The sequence below is a fragment of the Lissotriton helveticus genome, chromosome 5_1 (assembly GCF_964261635.1).
Source record: "Lissotriton helveticus chromosome 5_1, aLisHel1.1, whole genome shotgun sequence".
Classification (NCBI taxonomy): domain Eukaryota; kingdom Metazoa; phylum Chordata; class Amphibia; order Caudata; family Salamandridae; genus Lissotriton; species Lissotriton helveticus.
The window spans coordinates 238,142,443-238,167,910 of NC_136065.1; the positions used below are offsets into that span (position 1 = coordinate 238,142,443).

General features: G+C 43.5%; 1 protein-coding gene across 1 annotated transcript in view; it reads left to right on the plus strand.

The window, feature by feature from the left end:
- Positions 1–25,468, plus strand: part of LOC144754384 (ectonucleoside triphosphate diphosphohydrolase 8-like) — a 189,322-nt gene that overhangs the window by 134,145 nt on the left and 29,709 nt on the right. Inside the window, exons 7-8 of the mRNA XM_078642097.1 lie at positions 2,139–2,405; positions 6,359–6,469. Coding sequence (XP_078498223.1) covers positions 2,139–2,405; positions 6,359–6,469 — 378 coding nt within the window. The remainder of the gene's footprint in view (positions 1–2,138; positions 2,406–6,358; positions 6,470–25,468) is intronic.

A 25,468-nucleotide genomic window follows, 5' to 3' on the forward strand; every position in this document is an offset into this window, starting at 1 on the left:
AGTCCATATCAATGAGTGGGCTACTAAATCTAACATCCTTACCTTATACGACCGTAACAAGTCAAGACATGAAAGTACTAAATCACCACCTCTTTTTATCAAACCAATCATCGCGGTTAGTTGGAAAAGCAATTGCAATTCATCTATCCTCCAATGTTTACATTGTTTTTAGAACATATTAGCCATCGACAAAATTAGTTCCTCTATCTATAATGAACACACAGTCATTGTCGGGATGTGTTAAGAGTACGCGAGGAAGCATTATGAGGCATTCGCCTACCCAACGAGACAGATCTTGCGATTTGTTTATCTAGTATGAAATAGAGAAAGTTATTGATCTGAGTGAAACAGATATGCTTGCGTTGCATACATAATCTTTTTACAGCTCACAGATATAACAATGTCTGATTTCCTTTGCAGGTCTCATGTCTTCCTTTGCTTTTTTCGAGAAATAATATGGATGCACTTATGTAGAAGAGTGTCATTAAACGCCTTTTTTTCTTTTATTTGTATTTTTCATTCTAATTTGAGTGTGATGAGTATAAAAAGCAATTAAGTAACAACCAACCATCATTAACCAACGACTCGAACATTGACACACATGCCTTAAATAAATGGATCTCTGATGCGATGGAATCCACTGCTCCAGCTAGAGTCACTAAATCGATAAGGACACCCCCCTCGGCCCCTTTGGTTTTCAGAGACGCTTAGGACAGGTGCAAACACCTGGAACGTCAGTGGAGGGTGGATTATGGGACTTCGGCCAAAGTGGCTTATAAGTGTGCACTGAAAGAGCTCCATAAACTAATGAGAGCGGCCAGGAGGGATTACATAGCAATATGCATCAGTAATGCTGATAACTCAAGAAAATACATTTTCAAGGCTGTTAACTCTTTTCTTAAACCACAGGAACTTGAGAATGAGGTACAGCCTTCTCCCTTGCTGTATATAAGTATTTCCGACTTTTTTTTACAGTAATAGTCGTAAAGTCTATAACTCCTTCTCATCTGCTGTAATGACCGCTAAATCAGATGTGATCGAAAGTAGAAAACCAAAGTCCTCCCTCTCGGAATTTTCTCCCATTTCTCAACAGGAAGCCATGGCAGAGATACAGAGATGTAAGTTAGGGTCACCGGAAGACCCTCGCCCCCCAAAAATGTGGAAGGAGCTGGTGCACTTTGTTATCCATGTGCTGTCCCATATGTGGAACACATCTCTTACCTCGGGCATTTTCCCTGACATTTGAAAGATGGCCATCCTCCTGCCACTTAAGAAGAAAAATTGGTGCAACAACAACTGGCGAATTTCATTGAGAGTCAAGGTATCCTGCATGATACCCAATCTGGTTTTCGAGCCGGTTTCAGCACTGAGACAGCGCTTCTAGAGGTGGCAGAGTCAGTGAGGATGGCTACAGATTCAGGGGCATCAACTATGCTGGTGCTCCTGGATCTGTCAGCAGCTTTCGATACAGTAGATCATCTAGTGCTGGTGCAGCGTTTTCAGGACACTGGCATTGGGGGCGTAGCCTTGCCTGGCTAAAGTCCTTACTCAAAAATCGCACTCAAAGGGTTTCTTTACAACCCCATCAGTCTGGATCCAAACATTTATGATGTGGGGTTCCTCAGGGGTCGGCGTTGAGCCCACTCCTCTCTAATATATATCTGGCCCCATTGTTCTCACTAATTGCCAACTGGGGCGTGAAGGTGATATCATACGCCGACGATACACAATTCGTGTTTCCTTTTAACGACCAGTCGGCGGACTGTTATTTGAGCTAAATATCCAACCCGAGATTAAAATACTAATAAAATGATATGTAAAGTATTCTTTCCTGGAGCCCTAATGGACCATTGGTGTTCTGTCTCTGAAATCTTTAATTTTCAAATTGACGTAGTGAGTGACCTATCTCTTCATGAGGCGCAAAACAGTAGTTTAAATACAGCTCCTGGGAATTACCACTGAATTTAACACCCAGTAATCTATGTGTGGCATTTTCTTTTAACCGCTGTAGGTCTTGTGGGTGGGAAACAATCCTGTGGCCTGTGAACTATTCAGGATTCATATCTAAAATGTATAATATCAATTTGTGTCTTATTATTAACATTGCATCTTCACTCATTTGTTTGTGCTCTTTACAGGACCAGAAATTTAATAATGTCTCTACCAACCCATGCTATCCTAAAGGATTTGAGAGAAATGTGTCCCTTGCTGCTTTGTACAGCAAGTCGTGTGTGGCTCCACCAGCTTCGAAGCCACCCGTGTGGAACATCACAGTGACCGGCACAGGAAATCCTGGAGAGTGCAGGGATGCTCTGCGGGGCATCTTCAACTTCTCAGCCTGCGAGAAGAAGACTGATTGTACGTTTGATGGAGTCTACCAGCCACCTGTGCACGGTCGCTTTTATGTAAGAATATGTTCATCCCTTTCATTGTAGAGGCCTAAGTGTGAAAATGTATTGAACTGAGCCGCCTTACTTACTATTGCTCTCTTTAGTGACCATAAACCAGTGGAACAAAGGTTCTTACCAGCCCTTTTTCCTGTAGGCATTTAGAACATGCTGCAATGCAGGCAAAACAGATATCCAGTTACTGCACATTGCTTTTCTGTTATGCACCATTCTAAAGGTACTGGACATTTTGTTTCTGTTTTGCTGCATTCCAGTGTTTCTAGAAGTGATTGGATGAGTGTATACCTCCTGGTTATTTGTAATGGAATGTTCTAAATCTGCATCTTTTTGTCCACCAAAGCTGGATAGGTGTTCATCCCTGCTAGTAGGTATTTACAGCAATAGCTATGCTGCTAGAGTGACACGCAATATAAAACTTTATGCAATATATGATATTCAAAAATGTGTAACCTTGAGGCTTTCAGTTATTTCCTGGGTAAATGTAGATGGAGTGACATCCACAAAGCAAAGGCGGTTCACTCATCCTGGGGATCAGACTACAGTGGACCAACAAGAAGGAAGTGGAGGAGATGGTATATAATGAGAGAACCCTCTTCTACCAGATGAATTAGACCAAACATTGGCTGAGACTAACTGACATAGAAGTAGGCTACAGTATATAGGTATGTAGATATGAATGTAAGCCAAAATAAAGTATTCACATAGGCTCGCTAGTGTCCACCCATCATTGTCACTTATGGCAAAGAATGTGACAGCTAGAGACAAATAAGGAAACAAGAATTTAGACTGAACTAGTCTTTTGTCTCTCTACTTCTGAAAGCCATCCACCTAAAGAGAGATCCGGCGTTTGTGGAAAATTAATAAAGGACCTACAGCCTCAAGTCCCTCATCTCTTTCCACTACAGATACCTTAGCAGAGATAGGGAGCTTACTAAATGAGCATTGGGAACTGAAAATACATTGACATGTTTGAAATGATTTCGGTAAAGGCTGAAAAGTAGACAGACCACCACAGTCATTGAGAGTACTATATGATAGAGCGATAGTGAGTAGAGTGAGCATGACGACTGAACTTCTATCACTATCCTTCAGTATTAAAACATAAGGGGCTTGGAGGTGGACGTTCCCCCACAATAAATCATGTGCTTTCTTCAAAAGAGGTAGGGCACACAACTTGGGTGAGACCAGGTTGAAATCAGGAGAGAATAAAACGAGGCAGCTAAAGGTCTGGATAACATAGATAGGAGATAGCAATGGGTTTTAGTTTCAGGAATACTCAGCGGCACTGTGTAATCCAGAGCAAAACGTCAGTGTTGTAGTTGTTCTCTTGATTTTGGAGATGGTGTGGTGGTGTAAAGAGAACTGTACTTCGAAAAAGATGTGTATAAGAAATGGGGTTACTAGTTTAGGGGGGGTGAAACCCTTACTTAAGCAGCAACCAAAGTCCTTATCAGGCAGGGTGAGACACAAGCAAACCCCAAATTAACCTGTGCTCAACCCTTTGGTATCTTGGCACAGAGCAGTCAGTCTCAACTTAGAGGCAACGTGTAAAGTATTTATGTAGCACTTCAAACAGTATTAAAGTGACATCACAACACAAGAACAATCCCACACTAATTTGGAAACATGGAGCAAAATTGAATGAATAATTTGACACCAAAATGACAAAAATCCAGTAAGTGGAACCAGAGTTATGTGATTTAAAAGAAAATAGCAACTAAAAGCCCAAAGCGCCAATTGCGGCAATCTTGTTGGTGAGACAGTGAGAAAGTCACAAGTTCAGGCCGAACGTGATGAATACAGGGACCAGGTTAGTCTCACTGAAAAGTTTCCTTCTCAGTCCAGCACCAAGAGTTCTGTTTGGAGTCGAAGGGACAGGGAGAGAGTCGCGGATGCCCATGGAAATAGTGCAAAGGGTCGGCTAGGCATTGGACAATCTTTGCTGTAGCACGAAGATCCTGTTGGCATCGTGGACGGTCAGGGCTTGCGCTTTGCATTGGCCGTCACTGCGGCAGTTGATGCTGTAGCACTAAAAGTCGGTTTGATAGAACGTCTCATTGAAGGACAGTGCAAGTGACAAGGTTTTCGAGCCGATGGGCCCGTTCACGGTCGCGAAGAGCCCAGAATCTTAATTGAGCCTTCCTGAGTGGCACCACTGGAGGGTCAAGGGCTCACTCCAGCTGGATCTAGATGCTGGTTCAAGTGGCAGGGAGCCTGTTATGTCCCTGTGGCTCCAAACAGGGAACCCGCAGAATAAGCCGTTGGAGTCACGCTGGGTTCAGGGTCAGGTCAAATCACTTTGACTAAGACAGGAGGGAAACAGATCAGCAATCCAGCAAGGCAGCAGTCCACCAAGGTAGTAGTCCAGCAGGGCAGCAGTCCAGTAGAGTGGCAGTCCTTTCAGTAGCACAGCAGTCTTTCTTCCTGGCAGAGTGCATACAGGTCCAAAAGTGTACTGAAGAGCAGGTGTCTGTCGTCCATCCTGGCACACCTAAGCCCCCTATTGTGTGTGGCTGCCAAGGAAGAATACACAAAGGCCAGCTGTCAACTACACCCAGTCATGTGACCCAGAGACTGGCTGCAGGCACTCACTACAGGGGGTATGCAGCCTTTTGTATGGAGGCAGGACACAGTCAATTCAAGTGTAAGTAGTGCTGTGCCCAGCTCCACCCTCCCATCCTGCCAGTGAAGGCCCATCCAGGCACACATAAGCCCTCTATTTTGTGTGGCTGCCTAGGAGAAATACACATGGTCCAACTGCACTCAGTCATGTGATCCAGAGACAGGCAGCAAGGTCTAAATGGCTAAGGCAGGAAAATGCCAGTTTTCTAAAAGTGGCATTTTCAAAATGTTAATTTAGAAACTGACTTTGCCATAAGAGAGGATTTTTCATTACAATTCCAAAGACATCAAACATGAACTGGTTATCTGTTCCCATTTGGACGATACAGCTTATTAAATGTAAAACGGTAAGTACATGTCCCACATTTGAAATAAATTGCACCCTGCCCTCTGGGCTGTTCAGGGCCTACCCTAAGTGTGACTTATATGCATTAAATAGGAAGGTTTGGGCCTGAAAAATGGTTTATTTTGCCAGGTTGAAATGGCAGTTCAAACTACACACTCAGGCTGCAATGGCAGGCCTGAGCCATGTTTGAAAGGGCAACTTAGGTGAATGGCACAATCAGTACTGCTGACCCACTAGGAGCATTTAATTTTTTAGGCCCTTGGTACACAAAGTACCACTTAACAAGGGATTTACAAGTAAATTAAATATGCTAAGTGGGTATGTCAGGTTTACCATATTTAAAGGAGAAGGCACGTTAGCACTGGTTAGGAGTGGTAAAGTGTGCAGAGTCCTAAAGCCAGCAAAAAATAAGTCAGCAAAACAGGAGAGTTGAAGGCATCAAAGTTAGGGGAGAACCACACCAAGGATTGCAAGTCTAACAATGTGTAAGAAGCAACAAATAGAGAAGATTCTGCCACTACGGAAAGTGGCTTACAGTGGCAGAGCCTTTGGCACCTCTCTCAGATAGAGGTATTGGACCTGTAGGATCACTATCACACAGAGTAGGATATATCAACACTTGTCTCTCTTTCACTCCACCCCACCCCTGCACCCTACTGCATGTATTATCCTCTCCGTGTACTGCACTCAGTTGATCTATAGCTGGTACATTTTTGTGTTTGTGTGACACACCAGACAAATACCATTGATTACATATGCAGACATTATTTACCCTCTGGGCCTTGTAGCTGATCCCTACATTGGCTAAAACATGAATAAGTACTGAAATCTGATATCTCTTCTTAGTATTGCCTTTTGCAGTTTGGGAAAGACTGGCCTGGCACTGCCTTGTGCTGTGTCTTGATAATCTGCAGGTTTATTTGACTTTTCAAATTATTTCATTGAATGTGTATTAATCTGAAATATATATTCCTTTTTTCAGGCTTTCTCTGCATTTTATACAATTTTCAGCTTTCTGAATCTGACCAATGGGCAGCCCCTGGATGTCGTCAATTCCACTATTTGGGAATTCTGTAGCACAAATTGGACAGATGTGAGTATTTCTATACTATTTATCCTCGCTGTTTGTGACACCTTTGAATCTGGCAAATACTTTCTGTTCAAGGCTTCACAGGCTCACTTCTCTGGCATCCAGGCTTAAACCCCGAATTCAGAATGTTAAATCACAAATTAAAAATCTCATTTTATTTAATCACAAGTTTCTCTTACTTCCAATTGACCAGTGAAATGTGTTTGGAGTTGAGTCGTTTTTCAGGATGCAATCTTTTTGTGCTTAGATTACTTGGCATTAATCCAAATTAGACCGAATCGTATTTATCCTCATCACATTCCTTCTGAAAGGGGCGACTTGAATCCAAGTTACCAGATTCTGAAAATGCTAGCCCACATACAATCTAGATACCATAAACAGAGCTGTTACTCCCAGAAACCTTTCTAGAATAACAAAGTCGCTGAAGCACAAACGGTGCAACAGGCGAACAGGGGAAAAGACTTGTGATAAAAGTAACGAGGATTATGAAAAAGTAACTTCTGCATTATTCCCATCGCCCTCGTGCATTTGAGGCATATGAGAACAACGAGAAAGCATAGGGCCAGTGCAACGCCAGTGAAAAACAGACTGACAACACAAATTGTTTGTAAGCCTAGCAAGCCCTTGTTATCTATTGCAGCACATCATTTAATTAGCTGGTAACCCTAGCGCCCTGAAGCCTAAAGAGAATACAATGTGGAGAAAGGAGGAGACTCCTGATAGGCTGCCCGGTAACTCTCGTCCCAAGATCCCTTGTATCTCTCTGCCCAGGGAGCTATTGCCTGCTTGAAAAAGTGACCCTGATTTCCATCAGAAGGTGATATTTTCCTTGGCAAATGCTAGTGATACTGAAGCCTTAATCTGACGCATATGGGTGGTGCCAAGCCTTGTGTCCCATGACCGAAGGACTCATTTAATACAGTCACCAGGCTTCATAGAGGCTGCTGTGACCCTGTTGTCATGCATCACTCTAAAATACCTTTCACCAAGATGAAGCAGATCTGATGACTCTGCAGCTTGAAAGGGAAACCCAAGGAAGCACAATAATAATATAATAATAATACTGACATTTGTAGAGCACGAACAGCTACCTCCGTAGAGGTGCCACTGCGTTAAGGCAATAGATGGCGCACAGCCATGAGCGCACACCGCATGAACCCTGCGAGCAAACTAAGCTGCCCTGAAGAGCCAGGTTTTAACAGCTTTCCTAAATATTGGTTCTGACTCAATCAGATGAATGCTGTTCGGCAGGGAGTTCCATAACTTGGACGCCCCCACCGAAAAAGATCTGCCGCCAAGGCGGGCTTCCCTAATTTGCGGAATACAAAGCAGATTTTGCGCATTGGACCTCAAAGCTCGATTCTGTTTGTGGTTGCATAGCCGTTGTCTCAGATACCTGGGACACTTCCCATAGAATGACCTGAATGCAAAGGTTAGGGCATTGAACTCAATTCTTTTTGCCACCGGCAGCCAGTGGAGCTCTTTAATATGCGTAGAGATGTGATTACGAAATGGAACACGTCTAATCAGTCTTGCAGCCACATTCTGTACCATCTGAAGTCTCTTGATAAGGTATGCTAGCAAGCCTAAGTATAGGCCATTAGCATAGTCCAGCCTAGATGTCACATTGGCATGGACTACGACCCCGTGGTAATCCTCTGGCAGCAGATTAAGGAATTTCTGCAAGTGTCTCAGCTTGCTGAAACAGGAGGCTGTCACTTTCTGTATCTGCGAAGAAAAAGAGAGGTCTGCCTCCCACTTTACTCCCAGGTTTTTTATTGTGCCTACTCGAACGGGCCCATGAACCCATTTCTATTGGCCACCACAGGTGCGCTGCAGGCGGCTGGATCTTGCCGAAGCACAGCACCTCTGTTTTCTCAGCATTGAGTTTCAGTTTGTTGTTGTTCATTCAGAGAGCGGTGTCCGTCAGACAGCCTTTGAAATTCTTAAAGGAATCCGCCGACTGGTCGTTAAAAGGAAACACGAATTGTGTATCGTCGGCGTATGATATCACCTTCACGCCCCAGTTGGCAATTAGTGAGAACAATGGGGCCAGATATATATTAGAGAGGAGTGGGCTCAACGCCGACCCCTGAGGAACCCCACATCATAAATGTTTGGATCCAGACTGATGGGGTTGTAAAGAAACCCTTTGAGTGCGATTTTTGAGTAAGGACTTTAGCCAGGCAAGGCTACGCCCCCAATGCCAGTGTCCTGAAAACGCTGCACCAGCACTAGATGATCTACTGTATCGAAAGCTGCTGACAGATCCAGGAGCACCAGCATAGTTGATGCCCCTGAATCTGTAGCCATCCTCACTGACTCTGCCACCTCTAGAAGCGCTGTCTCAGTGCTGAAACCGGCTCGAAAACCAGATTGGGTATCATGCAGGATACCTTGACTCTCAATGAAATTCGCCAGTTGTTGTTGCACCAATTTTTCTTCTTAAGTGGCAGGAGGATGGCCATCTTTCAAATGTCAGGGAAAATGCCCGAGGTAAGAGATGTGTTCCACATATGGGACAGCACATGGATAACAAAGTGCACCAGCTCCTTCCACATTTTTGGGGGGCGAGGGTCTTCCGGTGACCCTAACTTACATCTCTGTATCTCTGCCATGGCTTCCTGTTGAGAAATGGGAGAAAATTCCGAGAGGGAGGACTTTGGTTTTCTACTTTCGATCACATCTGATTTAGCGGTCATTACAGCAGATGAGAAGGAGTTATAGACTTTACGACTATTACTGTAAAAAAAAGTCGGAAATACTTATATACAGCAAGGGAGAAGGCTGTACCTCATTCTCAAGTTCCTGTGGTTTAAGAAAAGAGTTAACAGCCTTGAAAATGTATTTTCTTGAGTTATCAGCATTACTGATGCATATTGCTATGTAATCCCTCCTGGCCGCTCTCATTAGTTTATGGAGCTCTTTCAGTGCACACTTATAAGCCACTTTGGCCGAAGTCCCATAATCCACCCTCCACTGACGTTCCAGGTGTTTGCACCTGTCCTAAGCGTCTCTGAAAACCAAAGGGGCCGAGGGGGGTGTCCTTATCGATTTAGTGACTCTAGCTGGAGCAGTGGATTCCATCGCATCAGAGATCCATTTATTTAAGGCATGTGTGTCAATGTTCGAGTCGTTGGTTAATGATGGTTGGTTGTTCTGCAAAACTGGGTCTAACAACTCCGCGGTCAACTTTTTCCAATTTCTCTTGACAAAAGCGGGTGCTCCCTTGCTGACTGGATTTTTTCACATTCCATAATGCCTTCAGTTCTAAACGCTCCAGCCCAAAGAACAAAGCCACTCAAATAAATTACCACATCTGGTAATCTAGAATGTAAAATACAGATACAATTAATCAATCAATCAGGACACTTGTAAAGCGCACTACATACCCATGAGGGTCTCAAGGCGCTGGGGGGGGGGGACTCCGCTACTGATCAAAGAGCCAGGTCTTGAGTAGTCTTCTGAAGGCCAGTAGGTCTTGGGTCTGCCCTAGGTTGATGGGGAGGGTGTTCCAGGTCTTGGCGGTGAGGTGGGAGAAGGATCTGCCCCCGGCTGTTGTTCTTCGGATGCGGGGGACATCGGCGAGGGCGAGGTCGGCAGAGCGGAGCTTGCGGGTGGGGGTGTAGAAGCTGAGTCGTCTGTTCAGGTACGCTGGGCCGGTGTCATGGAGGGCTTTGTGTGCTGGATGAGGAGCTTGAAGGTTATTCTCTTATTGACGGGAAGCCAGTGTAGGTCTCTCAGGTGGGGGGTGATGTGGCTGCGGCGGGGGATGTTGAAGATCAGACGTGCCGAGGCGTTTTGGATGCGTTGTAGCCGTCTGAAGAGTTTGGCCAATGCTCATGCATAGAGGGCGTTACCGTAGTCCAGCCTGCTGGTGACGAGGGCCTGGGTGACTGTTCTTCTTGTTTCAGTGGAGATCCATTTGAAGATCCTGCATAGCATTCGGAGGGTGTTGAAGAAGGAGGACGAGATGGCGTTGACCTGCTTAGTCATGGTGAGGGTGGAGTAGAGGACGACCCCCAGGTTGCCAGCGTGGTCTGTGGTAGTCGGGCGGTTCCCAGTGCGGTCGGCCACCAGAAGTCGCCTCAGGCCGAGGGGGTGGACCCATGTCCGAGTTCAGCTTCAGTCGACTGATCCTCATCCAGTCGGCGACGGCCTTCATTCCTTCGTGGAGGTTGGTTTTGGCCGTGTGAAGGTCTTTGGTGAGGGAAATGATCAGCTGGGTGTTGTCGGCGTAGGAGATGATGTTGAGGTCGAGTCGACGGGCGACGTGGGCGAGGGGTGCAATGTACATGTTGAAAGCGTCCGGCTGAGGGATGAGCCCTGGGGAACGCTTCAGATGATCTCGGTGGCATTGGAGTGGAAGGGGGGGGGAGGCGGATGCTCTGGGTTCTGCCGGTGAGGAAGGATTTGGTCCAGTCCAGGGCCTTCCCCTGGATTGCGGCGCTGTGTAGGCGTATGCGTAGGGTGCGGTGGCAGACTGTGTCGAAGGCGGCTGATAGGTCCAGGAGGATGAGGGCTGCTGTTTCTCCATTGTCTAGCAGGGTCCTGATGTCATCCGTGGCGGCGATGAGGGCAGTTTCGGTGCTGTGGTTGCTGCGGAAGCCGAACTGGGGTCGGGTCCAGGATGTTGTTGTCTTCGAGGTAGCAGGTCAGCTGTTTGTTGACTATTTTCTCAGTGACCTTGGCCGGAAATGGGAGCAGGGAGATGGGCCGGAAGTTCTTGAGGTCCTTGGGGTCTGCCTTTGGTTTCTTGAGTAGGGCGTTGATCTTGGTGTGTTTCCAGCTTTCGGGAAAGGTAGCTGTCTCGAAGGAGATGTTGATGGCCTTGCTGAGATGGGGTGCGATGGATGCGCTGGCTTTGTTGAAGATGTGGTGGGGGCATGGGTCTAGCGGTGAGCCGGAGTGTACAACTGACTTTCTAGGCAAAGAAGGTATCAAAAGAACATAGCTGCTTAGTCAAAAAATTATTTTAAAAGCCTCTTGACCCTAAATGATCAAAATATGAACCCAAAGTAAAATTAACCACAGAAATTATCCAAAGGTTCAACTACTGTCTGAGACAAAGTAGAACCAAGAAGCAACCAAGCTGCCTGTATCGCCTCAGTGGGGCACCTCCCAAGAATCTTGGAAGGCATGAACTGCAGCCCAGGGAATGTGCTAGAGCGCAGTAAAAAACAATTTACTTGCATCCAAAATAAATAGAGGGTCTAATTGACAACCCCAAGAGATACTTTGAATTTCCTTGTCCATCCTCCCCTCCACTTCACCCCATAAAAACGTCCAGCAACTCATAAATCTTTAAAGGTGCAAGGGACTGCAAAATGACCAAGTCTTTTCCACTTCCTGGTCTTCAAGCACTCATGAGGGGTACTGAATCCTCTATTATACTGAAGCAACATTCAATTAAGTTAGATAACGAACACGTTTCTTCAGGGACACTTTAAGACATGGGCAAAGTGGGCAATTGCCCATGGCCCCCACCTTCCACGGGCCCTCGTTGGAAAGTGAAGTTTCCCTCTAGTTCACTTATGCGTATTTCCGTTTAGTAACATTTAACATATAATCAATATGTAAGCTAATATAGGACTTGAATTAGCAAAGAATGGGTAGTAAAATTCAAAGTTGATCCAAACAGGAGCCCCTGAAACATTTTTTGCCTGGGGCCCCATAATTCTTAAGTTGACACTGCATTTCTTGAGAATTCACAAAGTATGCCATCACTCTTACTTTCCAAAACTCATTGAAGAACTAAGCTAGCAGTTGCAGAATGAGAAAAAAGTACATATGCAGGGACATAACCTCTGCACGATGGCTTGCAACCTGGATTGAAAACCCTGATTCTAGGAGTCATGACGAAATCCGAAACTGATTTATCCACAGACCTTTGCCCTTAAAAATGCCCCAGAACCTTGGAACAAAAGTATTATTTTTTGTTTGATGAAGCTATCCATCGAATTACACCACTGGTAGGATTTGTGGTGTTTTTATTACTTTGATGAGAGTGATGAGAAAGAGTTTGATGACAGAAGCAGAGAGAGACAAAATGGGCATTGCAACAGTCCAATACAGTTAGAAAAGCTAGTGCTATTGCAATGCCTATCGCACTGCAATCATCATCATCATCATCATAAATAACTTTATTCGATTCGAAAAGAATCATAAAAGTATACATTTTTTAACATACAAATTCACAAATGGTATTTCATATCAAAAGGTTCAGACATGTAAACGCAAAACATAGAATATCAAAAGCACATTATCATCAAACATTATATTCTTTGTAAAAAATTCTTAAAAATCATTCCAATAGGGCTAGAGATAAAATTACATTAAAAAGAAAAACAATTTATAATAATCTATTGCTCCAGACTTCCTAATGTATTCAAGATCGAATATACCTCCGGGAACATTTAAAAGCTTCTTTTAGACACAAACAAACAAATATAAAGTGCACTGTGCATTTGCACACTACAGCATCACATATGTAAGTTGGTTAGGCTCTCACACTAACCAACTTAATTTTGCAAACTTTGGATACATCTTTGAAAAGTCGAGCAAACAAATGTTAAGTGTACTGTGCATTCTCAAACTACAACATCACATGTATAGGTGGGTTAGCCTCTCACACCAACCCACTTGATTTTGTAGGGGAACTGCCAAAACTTAGTGCAATTTAACTAAATGTATTCATATAAATGATCAATTCTATGAATTTCAACACAAAATATCAAAACAGAAAACATACTATCAATAGCGATTCCTGATTAAAAGTGCCAATCTAGACGGAGGAGCTACGCTACGAACCAAGATGGCAGCGTAAGCTCCCGGCTCCGCCGACCTCCGCCAGCAGCTCGATTATCCTGTCTTCAATCCTGACCTTACGCCTGCTCTCCTTGTTTATGAAGGTCTACTGCTTCTAAAGGTGCAATCCCGAGATTTCTACCTCATCGGCTGACGAAGATACGCCGTGTTTCCATTCTCGGCCTACCACCGTGTGGAAGCCGGGGCCTCGATTTCTGGACTACCCGGGTCAGAGTTGAACAACATCGGCCGTGAGACCTGGACTGAGCCCGGTCTCCCAAAGAGTGCCTGAATTGTTGTCTTTTTGTGAAGGTCCTTTGAACGATCTACACTGGGGACACGCCAGCGTGTCACGCCGGCTGCTGTGGTGGGGGCCCGGTGCCCGGAGACCTTGCTGCCTTCCCGGGGTCGACGGGCTGGGGCCCTCTCTGACGGCGAAGGTGAGTTCTGGAAGACGAGGAGCGCCCATTATTTGATACCAGATTTGCGTGGCCTGCGACTCCGGAGTAGCCGGCCTCAGGGGTTCAAGTCCGGCTCTGTCGCCTACTGAGAGGGGATGGAGCGGACCGAAGGCACGCCATCGCTGCAGGCCGTTGTGGCCGCCATTGGGGCGCTCCATTCGCACACAGTCGCTGTGTTCAGACACTGATGGTGAAAGTGGACGGTATCCTGGAACCGGAGGACGACACCTCGTTTAGTTTCCAGCTAGAGGTGGTACCAGCGGTGCATTGCCCATCAGAGGTCGAGGTCCCCGTGCATAACCCGGAATTCATGCACCTTGACGGTCCCCTATTACCGACGAGCCAGCCCGTGCTTCTCGCTAGCGTCTCTTGCCTGACCCTGCGGCCGCCCAACGCATCTATAGACGGTCTTCCATGTCGCCTCAGGCCGAGGGGGTGGACCCTTGTCCGAGTTCAGCTTCAGTCGACTGATCCTCATCCAGTCGGCGACGGCCTTCATTCCTTCGTGGAGGTTGGTTTTGGCCGTGTGAAGGTCTTTGGTGAGGGAAATGATCAGCTGGGTGTTGTCGGCGTAGGAGATGATGTTGAGGTCGAGTCGACGGGCGACGTGGGCGAGGGGTGCAATGTACATGTTGAACAGCGTCCGGCTGAGGGATGAGCCCTGGGGAACGCTTCAGATGATCTCGGTGGCATTGGAGTGGAAGGGGGGGAGGCGGATGCTCTGGGTTCTGCCGGTGAGGAAGGATTTGGTCCAGTCCAGGGCCTTCCCTTGGATTGCGGCGCTGTGTAGGCGTATGCGTAGGGTGCGGTGGCAGACTGTGTCGAAGGCGGCTGATAGGTCCAGGAGGATGAGGGCTGCTGTTTCTCCATTGTCTAGCAGGGTCCTGATGTCTTCCGTGGCGGCGATGAGGGCAGTTTCGGTGCTGTGGTTGCTGCGGAAGCCGAACTGGGGTCGGGTCCAGGATGTTGTTGTCTTCGAGGTAGCAGGTCAGCTGTTTGTTGACTATTTTCTCAGTGACCTTGGCCGGAAATGGGAGCAGGGAGATGGGCCGGAAGTTCTTGAGGTCCTTGGGGTCTGCCTTTGGTTTCTTGAGTAGGGCGTTGATCTTGGTGTGTTTCCAGCTTTCGGGAAAGGTAGCTGTCTCGAAGGAGATGTTGATGGCCTTGCTGAGATGGGGTGCGATGGATGCGCTGGCTTTGTTGAAGATGTGGTGGGGGCATGGGTCTAGCGGTGAGCCGGAGTGTACAACTGACTTTCTAGGCAAAGAAGGTATCAAAAGAACATAGCTGCTTAGTCAAAAAATTATTTTAAAAGCCTCTTGACCCTAAATGATCAAAATATGAACCCAAAGTAAAATTAACCACAGAAATTATCCAAAGGTTCAACTACTGTCTGAGACAAAGTAGAACCAAGAAGCAACCAAGCTGCCTGTATCGCCTCAGTGGGGCACCTCCCAAGAATCTTGGAAGGCATGAACTGCAGCCCAGGGAATGTGCAAGAGCGCAGTAAAAAACAATTTACTTGCATCTAAAATAAATAGAGGGTCTAATTGACAACCCCAAGAGATACTTTGAATTTCCTTGTCCATCCTCCCCTCCACTTCACCCCATAAAAACGTCCAGCAACTCATAAATCTTGAAAGGTGCAAGGGACTGCAAAATGACCAAGTCTTTTCCACTTCCTGGTCTTCAAGCACTCATGAGGGGTACTGAATCCTCTAATATACTGAAGCAACATTCAATTAAGTTAGATAACGAACACGTTTCTTCAGGGACACTTTAAGACATGGGCAAAGTGGGCAATTGCCCATGGCCCCCACCTTCCACGGGCCCTCGTTGGAAAGTGAAGTTTCCCTCTAGTTCACTTATGCGTATTTCCGTTTAGTAACATTTAACATATAATCAATATGTAAGCCAATATAGGACTTGAATTAGCAAAGAATGGGTAGTAAAATTCAAAGTTGATCCAAACAGGAGCCCCTGAAACATTTTTTGCCTGGGGCCCCATAATTCTTAAGTTGACACTGCATTTCTTGAGAATTCACAAAGTATGCCATCACTCTTACTTTCCAAAACTCATTGAAGAACTAAGCTAGCAGTTGCAGAATGAGAAAAAAGTACATATGCAGGGACATAACCTCTGCACGATGGCTTGCAACCTGGATTGAAAACCCTGATTCTAGGAGTCATGACGAAATCCGAAACTGATTTATCCACAGACCTTTGCCCTTAAAAATGCCCCATAACCTTGGAACAAAAGTATTATTTTTTGTTTGATGAAGCTATCCATCGAATTACACCACTGGTAGGATTTGTGGTGTTTTTATTACTTTGATGAGAGTGATGAGAAAGAGTTTGATGACAGAAGCAGAGAGAGACAAAATGGGCATTGCAACAGTCCAATACAGTTAGAAAAGCTAGTGCTATTGCAATGCCTATTGCACTGCAATCATCATCATCATCATCATAAATAACTTTATTCGATTCGAAAAGAATCATAAAAGTATAAATTTTTTAACATACAAATTCACAAATGGTATTTCATATCAAAAGGTTCAGACATGTAAACGCAAAACATAGAATATCAAAAGCACATTATCATCAAACATTATATTCTTTGTAAAAAATTCTTAAAAATCATTCCAATAGGGCTAGAGATAAAATTACATTAAAAAGAAAAACAATTTATAATAATCTATTGCTCCAGACTTCCTAATGTATTCAAGATCGAATATACCTCCGGGAACATTTAAAAGCTTCTTTTAGACAGACACAAACAAATATAAAGTGCACTGTGCATTTGCACACTACAGCATCACATATGTAAGTTGGTTAGGCTCTCACACTAACCAACTTAATTTTGCAAACTTTGGATACATCTTTGAAAAGTCGAGCAAACAAATGTTAAGTGTACTGTGCATTCTCAAACTATAACATCACATGTATAGGTGGGTTAGCCTCTCACACCAACCCACTTGATTTTGTAGGGGAACTGCCAAAACTTAGTGCACATTAACTAAATGTATTCATATAAATGATCAATTCTATGAATTTCAACACAAAATATCAAAACAGGAAACATACTATCAATAGCGATTCCTGATTAAAAGTGCCAATCTAGACGGAGGAGCTACGCTACGAACCAAGATGGCAGCGTAAGCTCCCGGCTCCGCCGACCTCCGCCAGCAGCTCGATTATCCTGTCTTCAATCCTGACCTTACGCCTGCTCTCCTTGTTTATGAAGGTCTACTGCTTCTAAAGGTGCAATCCCGAGATTTCTACCTCATCGGCTGACGAAGATACGCCGTGTTTCCATTCTCGGCCTACCACCGTGTGGAAGCCGGGGCCTCGATTTCTGGACTACCCGGGTCAGAGTTGAACAACATCGGCCGTGAGACCTGGACTGAGCCCGGTCTCCCAAAGAGTGCCTGAATTGTTGTCTTTTTGTGAAGGTCCTTTGAACGATCTACACTGGGGACACGCCAGCGTGTCACGCCGGCTGCTGTGGTGGGGGCCCGGTGCCCGGAGACCTTGCTGCCTTCCCGGGGTCGACGGGCTGGGGCCCTCTCTGACGGCGAAGGTGAGTTCTGGAAGACGAGGAGCGCCCATTATTTGATACCAGATTTGCGTGGCCTGCGACTCCGGAGTAGCCGGCCTCCGGGGTTCAAGTCCGGCTCTGTCGCCTACTGAGAGGGGATGGAGCGGACCGAAGGCACGCCATCGCTGCAGGCCGTTGTGGCCGCCATTGGGGCGCTCCATTCGCACACAGTCGCTGTGTTCCGGACACTGATGGTGAAAGTGGACGGTATCCTGGAACCGGAGGACGACACCTCGTTTAGTTTCCAGCTAGAGGTGGTACCAGCGGTGCATTGCCCATCAGAGGTCGAGGTCCCCGTGCATAACCCGGAATTCATGCACCTTGACGGTCCCCTGTTACCGACGAGCCAGCCCGTGCTTCTCGCTAGCGTCTCTTGCCTGACCCTGCGGCCGCCCAACGCATCTATAGACGGTCTTCCATGTGGCTACGAGTTCCTTGGTGATGGTTCCGGATACTCGCTGTTCTTGGACACCTTTCATCGTTCGAGCCGTGAACTTTTATCCTGTATTCGTTCCTCCTGTGCTGTCAAGAACTTTTATGGACGCTTTGCCTTTACCATCAAAATGGCGGCTCGAGTGGTACAGACTTTTCTGACGGACCGTACTGGCCAGGGCTGAACTTTAGCGATGGGGTCCGATATAATAGCTTTTGGCAATGCCGGGGTTGTGCCTATATTGTGACGGGAATTGGGTGGTTGTTGTTCATCCTCCCCTGACTGGTTTGTATAATTGCTAAATATTGATTTTACCATGTCTCGGGGTGGTGACCGGGAGAGTGTTTGCTTTCTCCTCCTCCGCTCTCTCTTTTCCCTTCCTTTAGGGTAGTTCTTGGGCGACAGGCACGCTGCTAGTGGGGTTAGGCCGTAGCCATTGCAGGGTGTTTTTTTTTATTTTGCCTTTCTTTTGTTCTATGGCCCCTTTTGTCTTTTCCCTTTCCTTCTACGAGAGATGGGCTGTTTATTTTTCACGGATCCTTTATTGTCTGGGTGTGCTCGCTGGCTTAATTATCCTGTAACATTGTGGACGAGGTCGCGCGGGTGGGATTGCTTTTTGATTGATTGATGGATTGCTTATTTCCTTTTTCCGTTATGTGTACCCGTGATGGGCCTTTTACTTTTTACAGCGATTCTTGTTTGTATATTTTCCCCGCCTGGCCCTGTTCTGTATTTCACTGCGAAACACCTGATGTCTGTATTGCCTACTCTTGTCTTACTGTTAAAATAAAAAAAATATATATTAAAAAAAAAAAGTGCCAATCTAATGAAACTAAGCATAGATCTAAATATAGTAGCAGTTTGTAATGATCTTAAGTGCTCAAAGCCTTCTTTAAAATTACAGGGTCTAATTTCCCTTAGGATGGGTTTAATAAAACGATCTCTTGGAGCTTTATAAAGAGTGTAAAAGAGCACACAGTGCAAAGTGCATTGTTGGGCTTCATTATCACATGGGCACAGGGGGCGGCATTGCGCAGGACGGTTGGGGAGGGGGAGGGGATAGTTCATTCATGTTACACGCTCTATTTTGAAAGGGAACACTATCTGTGTACAGTTGCAGCTAGCGAGGGCTGATGAAAGCTTGATGGGGGATATCCCTAGTGTGCTATTGATTGATTGCATTTGCACTGGCCGCAGAAATTCGATTTCTAACGGTACGAATTGTCGCCGGGCCCCCGGGTTGACGGCTTAATGGCTGTGTCCCGCTACTGTAAACCTGCTTATTTTTGAATTCGATACAAAATGCGGCCGGCCCTCATCGGGTTGTAGGCCACAAGCTGTGTTCACGCATTGATAAAGAGTAATAAATAAAACATTTAAAAATAATGTTAATATTACGTTTGTATGTCTGTGAATTAATGTTTTATTGCTCAAGCTTTGTAAAACCCATAGCCTCGATGTTAAAATACTATTAGCGGAACAATTTAGCAAAATAATTATGATTGATACTATAGGAGATATCCCCATCCTCTTCTCTCCCCTTCTTGCTTTCTTATTTTTACGTTCATCTATAGATTTATATAATTATGATTATATCTCCCCAGAGCAATGGTAATGGGCCTATTCTGAAGTACCAGGAAAGCGTTTACTACCTTTATACTTGCTACAATACTTGATTTTGACCTTTGTAATTTAACTTCTCTCACGCCATGCCGGAAAATGGCGCTAGGAATAGCTGTCTGGATTACGATACCAATGTTTTAGGTTCGAGAATTTAGTCAGACCCGTATTCGGATCATTACTTCTCATATTACTTGGATAGTTAGAATTTAGTTACTTTTGAATTTTGGACTCATGTTTATCGTAACATTACGGATACTAAGATAATTACGATTTGTGAGCTATTTACGAGTTGTTCTCTAGCATAAGCCTATGTATTATTACTAGATGACGACTGACTGGATCAGACCGATAAAATAAATTGAACCAATGTGGCGTGCTTTTAATGAGAGATAAGTTTTCACTGATATTAACGGAGATTAATATTATTATGCGTTAGTTATCACTTGTCAGTTGTGTTTTCACAATGGACTTATTCACCACTACAAGATGGCGGCTATACTCGATTAAATAGATAAAACAAACCGAATCAATATGGCGCACATCTGAGACGCCGGTTTACACTGAGACCGAAGCGTGGAGATACACGCGATAGGTAAGAACAGCGTTGACAGAACTATGATACTATACTGTTAGAAATCATGATTTTAGACAACTTTTGCTTACTATCCCTTTCCTCCTCGCAGTGTAACACTTACTCGTGTTCGAAGGAAAAGGAGAAATATAATTAAGACTTACAGCCCATACTGAGTGATGGAGGACATATTGCCTATTTTGGAATGTAACGTATTGCTCAAATGGTGAGTTATACTGGCACCAAAGGTATTTGATTTAATTATAACCCACAGATAGTACCTACAGTCATGGTTTTAATAATTGCTGTTTCAGAGAGTGACCGACATACAATTTGGATCTACTATTGACAATTAGGATTACCTGTGAATGAAAACTGGATTAATGAATCTTGGAATTGTAAAGATTACTACAAGATTGTCAGTGAGTATTTATTAGTAATAAACTTAGGTGTTATGTTAAGCTGAGTGATATATTGATTTCATAGTAAACGGTATTTCCTCCTGTTTCAGAGTTCGACTTTTATGATTGCTCTGTGTATATACGAGGATATTGAGTTACGGTACTTGTATCTTCAGATTAGGTAATTTGGTTAAGACTTTAACAACTATAATTGTTAAATAACTTTTCTGGTGCAAAGGTCCCTCTACTTGACACCTGGGTCTGCACGCTACTCGTATTTAATTTAGATTTTTCTTTTTAATTTTACTTACACCTGGGACTATACTTTCTATCTTCCACCAGGGTGTGTATTACCATCTCAATCTTGAACAATTAGGTACTGTAATACTCTTATGGCAATACTCTTAATACCTTTTCTTGGGTTGCAGCCCTGATGAAGTCATAGTGGCATGATACTAATGCCTGACGAAACACGTGTTGGCTGCTGGTTGCTGCAATTGATGAGAGATTGATAAATAAACTTTGAAACATTCTCTACGAGTGAACAATCAACCCCGGTGTCTTTCTACTATCAAATTATAACTGATTGGATCTCAAACTCATGTAGATCGCGATTGGCAGATACAAACTTTTTATTGGAAGATATGAACCTTACTGGCAATTGGAAATAGTGACTTTAACTTGAATTGGGACAGCAGAATATTTTGATCCTTGGAGTGCTCAGTGAGAAATCCTAATAACTTGAATTAGGAGACTTTAATTATCTTTTAAGTAACCTTAAGTGTAGTATTGTGGATGTTTGTCGTTTGTGGTCTTGTGTTTAAGTCTATATAAAGAATACTTATTTTTATAAAACCTATGTTGTGTCCATCTGTAGTGTTCTCACTGTATTACTGTGTATATTCACAAATGCTTAACACACTGCCTCTGAGATAAGCCTGTCTGCTCATGCCAAGCTACCAAGGGGGTGAGCAGGGGTTATTGAGGAGTGTAATTCCCTTATCCTGACTTAGAAGTAAGGGTCCCTATTTGGACAAAGGTGATAACTATTGCCAACTAGAGACCCTAGATCTAACACTATCCTATGCTTTGTTTTGTTATGCTATGTTTAGTTGTGCTATCCTATGCTTTGTTTTGTTATGCTATGTTGTGTTTTGTTATGCTATGCTATGTTTTGTTGTGTTTTGCTATGCTATGCTTTGTTATGCGATGCTGTTTTGTTATGCTATGCTAAGTTTTGTTTTGTTTTATTATGCTATGCTTTGTTTTGCTATGCTATGTTTTGTTATGCTATGTTTCCTATGCTATGCTATGCTTTGTTATGCTATGTTTTGTTATGCTAAGATTTGTTTTGTTATGCTATGCTATGTTGTGTTTTGTTATGCTTTTCTATGTTTTGGTGTATTTTGGTATGCTATGTTTTGTTGTGTTTTGTTATGCTATGCTATATTTTGGTGTGTTTTTCTATGTTTTGGTATGTTATGCTATGTTTTGTTATGTTATGCTATGTTTTGTTCTGCTATGTTTTGTTCTGCTATGTTTTGTTATGCTATGCTATGTTTTGTTTTGTTATGCTTTGTTTTGTTATGCTATGCTATGTTTTGTTGTGTTTTTTCATGCTATGCTATGCTTTGTTGTGTTTTGCTATGCTATGTTTTGTTTTGCTATCCTATGCTTTATTTTGTTATGCTATGCTATATTTTGCTATCCTATGCTTTATTTGTTATGCTATGCTATGCTGTGTTTTGTTATGCTATGCTATGTTTGGTATGCTATGCTGGTGAGGGTGTGTGAGGGTGAGTGAGGGTGTGTGAGGGGGTGTGAGGGTGAGGGGGTGTGAGGGTTAGAGGGTTGTGAGGGTGTGTGAGGGTGAGGTTGTGAAGGTGTGTGAGGGTGAGGGGGTGTGAGAGTGAGGGTGTGAGGGTGAGGGGATGTGAGGGTGAGGGGTTGTGAGGGTGAGGGTGTGAGGTTGAGTGAGGGTGGGGGTGTGAGGTTGTGTGAGGGTGAGGTGGTGTGAGGGTGAGGGGGTGTGAGGGTGAGAGGGTTGTGAGGGTGAGGGGGTGTGAGGGTGAGTGAGGGTGTGTGAGGGGGTGTGGGGGTGTGAGGGTGAGGGTGAGTGGGTGTGAGGGTGAGGGGGTGTGAGAGTGATGGGGTGTGAGGGAGGGTGAGGGAGTGGGAGGGTGAGGGGGTGTGAGGGTGAGGGGGTGTGAGGAGGTGTGTGAGGGGGTGTGAGAGTGAGGGTGTGTGAGGGTGAGAGGGTGTGTGTTGTTAGCGGAACAATTTAGCAAAATAATTATGATTGATACTATAGGAGATATCCCCATCCTCTTCTCTCCCCTTCTTGCTTTCTTATGTTTACGTTCATCAATAGATTTATATAATTATGATTATATCTCCCCAGAGCAATGGTAATGGGCCTATTCTGAAGTACCAGGAAAGCGTTTACTACCTTTACACTTGCTACCATACTTGATTTTGACCTTTGTAATTTAACTTCTCTCACGCCATGCCGGAGAATGGCGCTAGGAATAGCTGTCTGGATTACGATACCGATGTTTTAGGTTCGAGAATTTAGTCAGACCCGTATTCGGATCATTACTTCTCATATTACTTGGATAGTTGGAATTTAGTTACTTTTGAATTTTGTACTAATGTTTATCGTAACATTACGGATACTAAGATAATTACGATTTGTGAGCTATTTACGAGTTGTTCTCTAGCATAAGCCTATATATTATTACTAGATGACGACTAACTGGATCAGACCGATAAAATAAATTGAACCAATGTGGCGTGCTTTTAATGAGAGATAAGTTTTCACTGATATTAACGGAGATTAATATTATTATGCGTTAGTTATCACTTGTCAGTTGTGTTTTTCACAATGGACTTATTCACCACTACAAGATGGCGGCTATACTCGATTAAATAGATAAAACAAACCGAATCAATATGGCGCACGTCTGAGACGCCGGTTTACACTGAGACCGAAGCGCGGAGATACACGCGATAGGTAAGGACAGGGTTGAGAGAACTATGATACTATACTGTTAGAAATCATAATTTTAGACAACTTTTGCTTACTATTCCTTTCCTCCTCGCAGTGTAACACGTACTCGTGTTCGAAGGAAAAGGAGAAATATAATTAAGACTTACAGCCCATACTGAGTAATGGAGGACATATTGCCTATTTTGGAATGTAACGTATTGCTCGAATGGTGAGTTATACTGGCACCAAAGGTATTTGATTTAATTATAACCCATAGATAGTACCTACAGTCATGGTTTTAATAATTGCTGTTTCAGAGAGTGACCGACATACAATTTGGATCTATTATTGACAATTAGGATTACCTGTGAATGAAAACTGGATTAATGAATCTTGGAATTGTAAAGATTACTACAAGATTGTCAGTGAGTATTTATTAGTAATAAACGTAGGTGTTATGTTAAGCTGAGTGATATATTGATTTCATAGTAAACGGTATTTCCTCCTGTTTCAGAGTTCGATTTTTATGATTGCCCTGTGTATATACGAGGATATTGAGTTACGGTACTTGTAACTTCAGATTAGGTAATTTGGTTTAGACTTTAACAACTATAATTGTTAAATAACTTTTCTGGTGGAAAGGTCCCTCTGCTTGACACCTGGGTCTGCACGCTACTCGTATTTAATTTAGATTTTTCTTTTAAATTTTTTTTTTAATTTTACTTACACCTGGGACTATACTTTCTATCTTCAACCAGGGTGTGTATTACCATCTCAATCTTGAACAATTAGGTACTGTAATACTCTTATGGTAATATTCTTAATACTTTTTCTTGGGTTGCAGCCCTGATGAAGTCATAGTGGCATGATACTAATGCCTGACGAAACACGTGTTGGCTGCTGGTTGCTGCAATTGATGAAAGATTGATAAATAAACTTTGAAACATTCTCTACGAGTGAACAATCAACCCCGGTGTCTTTCTACTATCAAATTATAACTGATTGGATCTCAAACTCATGTAGATCGCGACTGGCAGATACAAACTTTTTATTGTAAGATATGAACCTTACTGGCAATTGGAAATAGTGACTTTAACTTGAATTGGGACAGCGGAATATTTTGATCCTTGGAGTGCTCAGTGAGAAATCCTAATAACTTGAATTAAGAGACTTTAATTATCTTTTAAGTAACCTTAAGTTTAGTATTGTGGATTTTTGTCGTTTGTGGTCTTGTGTTTAAGTCTATATAAAGAATACTTATTTTTTAAAAACCTGTGTTGTGTCCATCTGTAGTGTTCTCACTGTATTACTGTGTATATTCACAAATGCTTAACACACTGCCTCTGAGATAAGCCTGTCTGCTCGTGCCAAGCTACCAAGGGGGTGAGCAGGGGTTATTGAGGAGTGTAATTCCCTTATCCTGACTTAGAAGTAAGGGTCCTATTTGTACAAAGGTGATAACTATTGCCAACAAGAGACCGTAGATCTAACACTATCCTATGCTTTGTTTTGTTATGCTATGTTTAGTTTTGCTATTCTATGCTTTGTTTTGTTATGCTATGCTATGTTTTGTTGTGTTTTGCTATGCTATGCTTTGTTATGCTATGCTGTTTTGTTTTGCTATGCTAAGTTTTGTTGTGTTTTATTATGCTATGCTTTGTTTTGCTATGCTATGTTTTGTTATGCTATGTTTTCCTATGCTATGCTATGCTTTGTTATGCTATGTTTTGTTATGCTATGCTAAGCTTTGTTTTGTTATGCTATGCTATGTTGTGTTTTGTTATGCTATTCTATGTTTTGGTGTGTTTTGTTATGCTATGTTTTGTTGTGTTTTGTTATGCTATGCTATGTTTTGTTGTGTTTTTCCATGTTTTGGTATGTTATGCTATGCTTTGTTATGTTATGCTATGTTTTGTTCTGCTATGTTTTGTTCTGCTATGTTTTGTTGTGTTTTGTTATGCTATGCTATGTTTTGTTTTACTATGCTATGTTTTCTTTTGCTGTGCTTTGTTATGTTATGCTATGCTTTCTTTTGTTATGCTATATTTTGTTATGCTATGCTGTTTTGGTGTGTTTTGTCATGCTATGCTATGCTTTGTTGTGTTTTGCTATGTTTTGT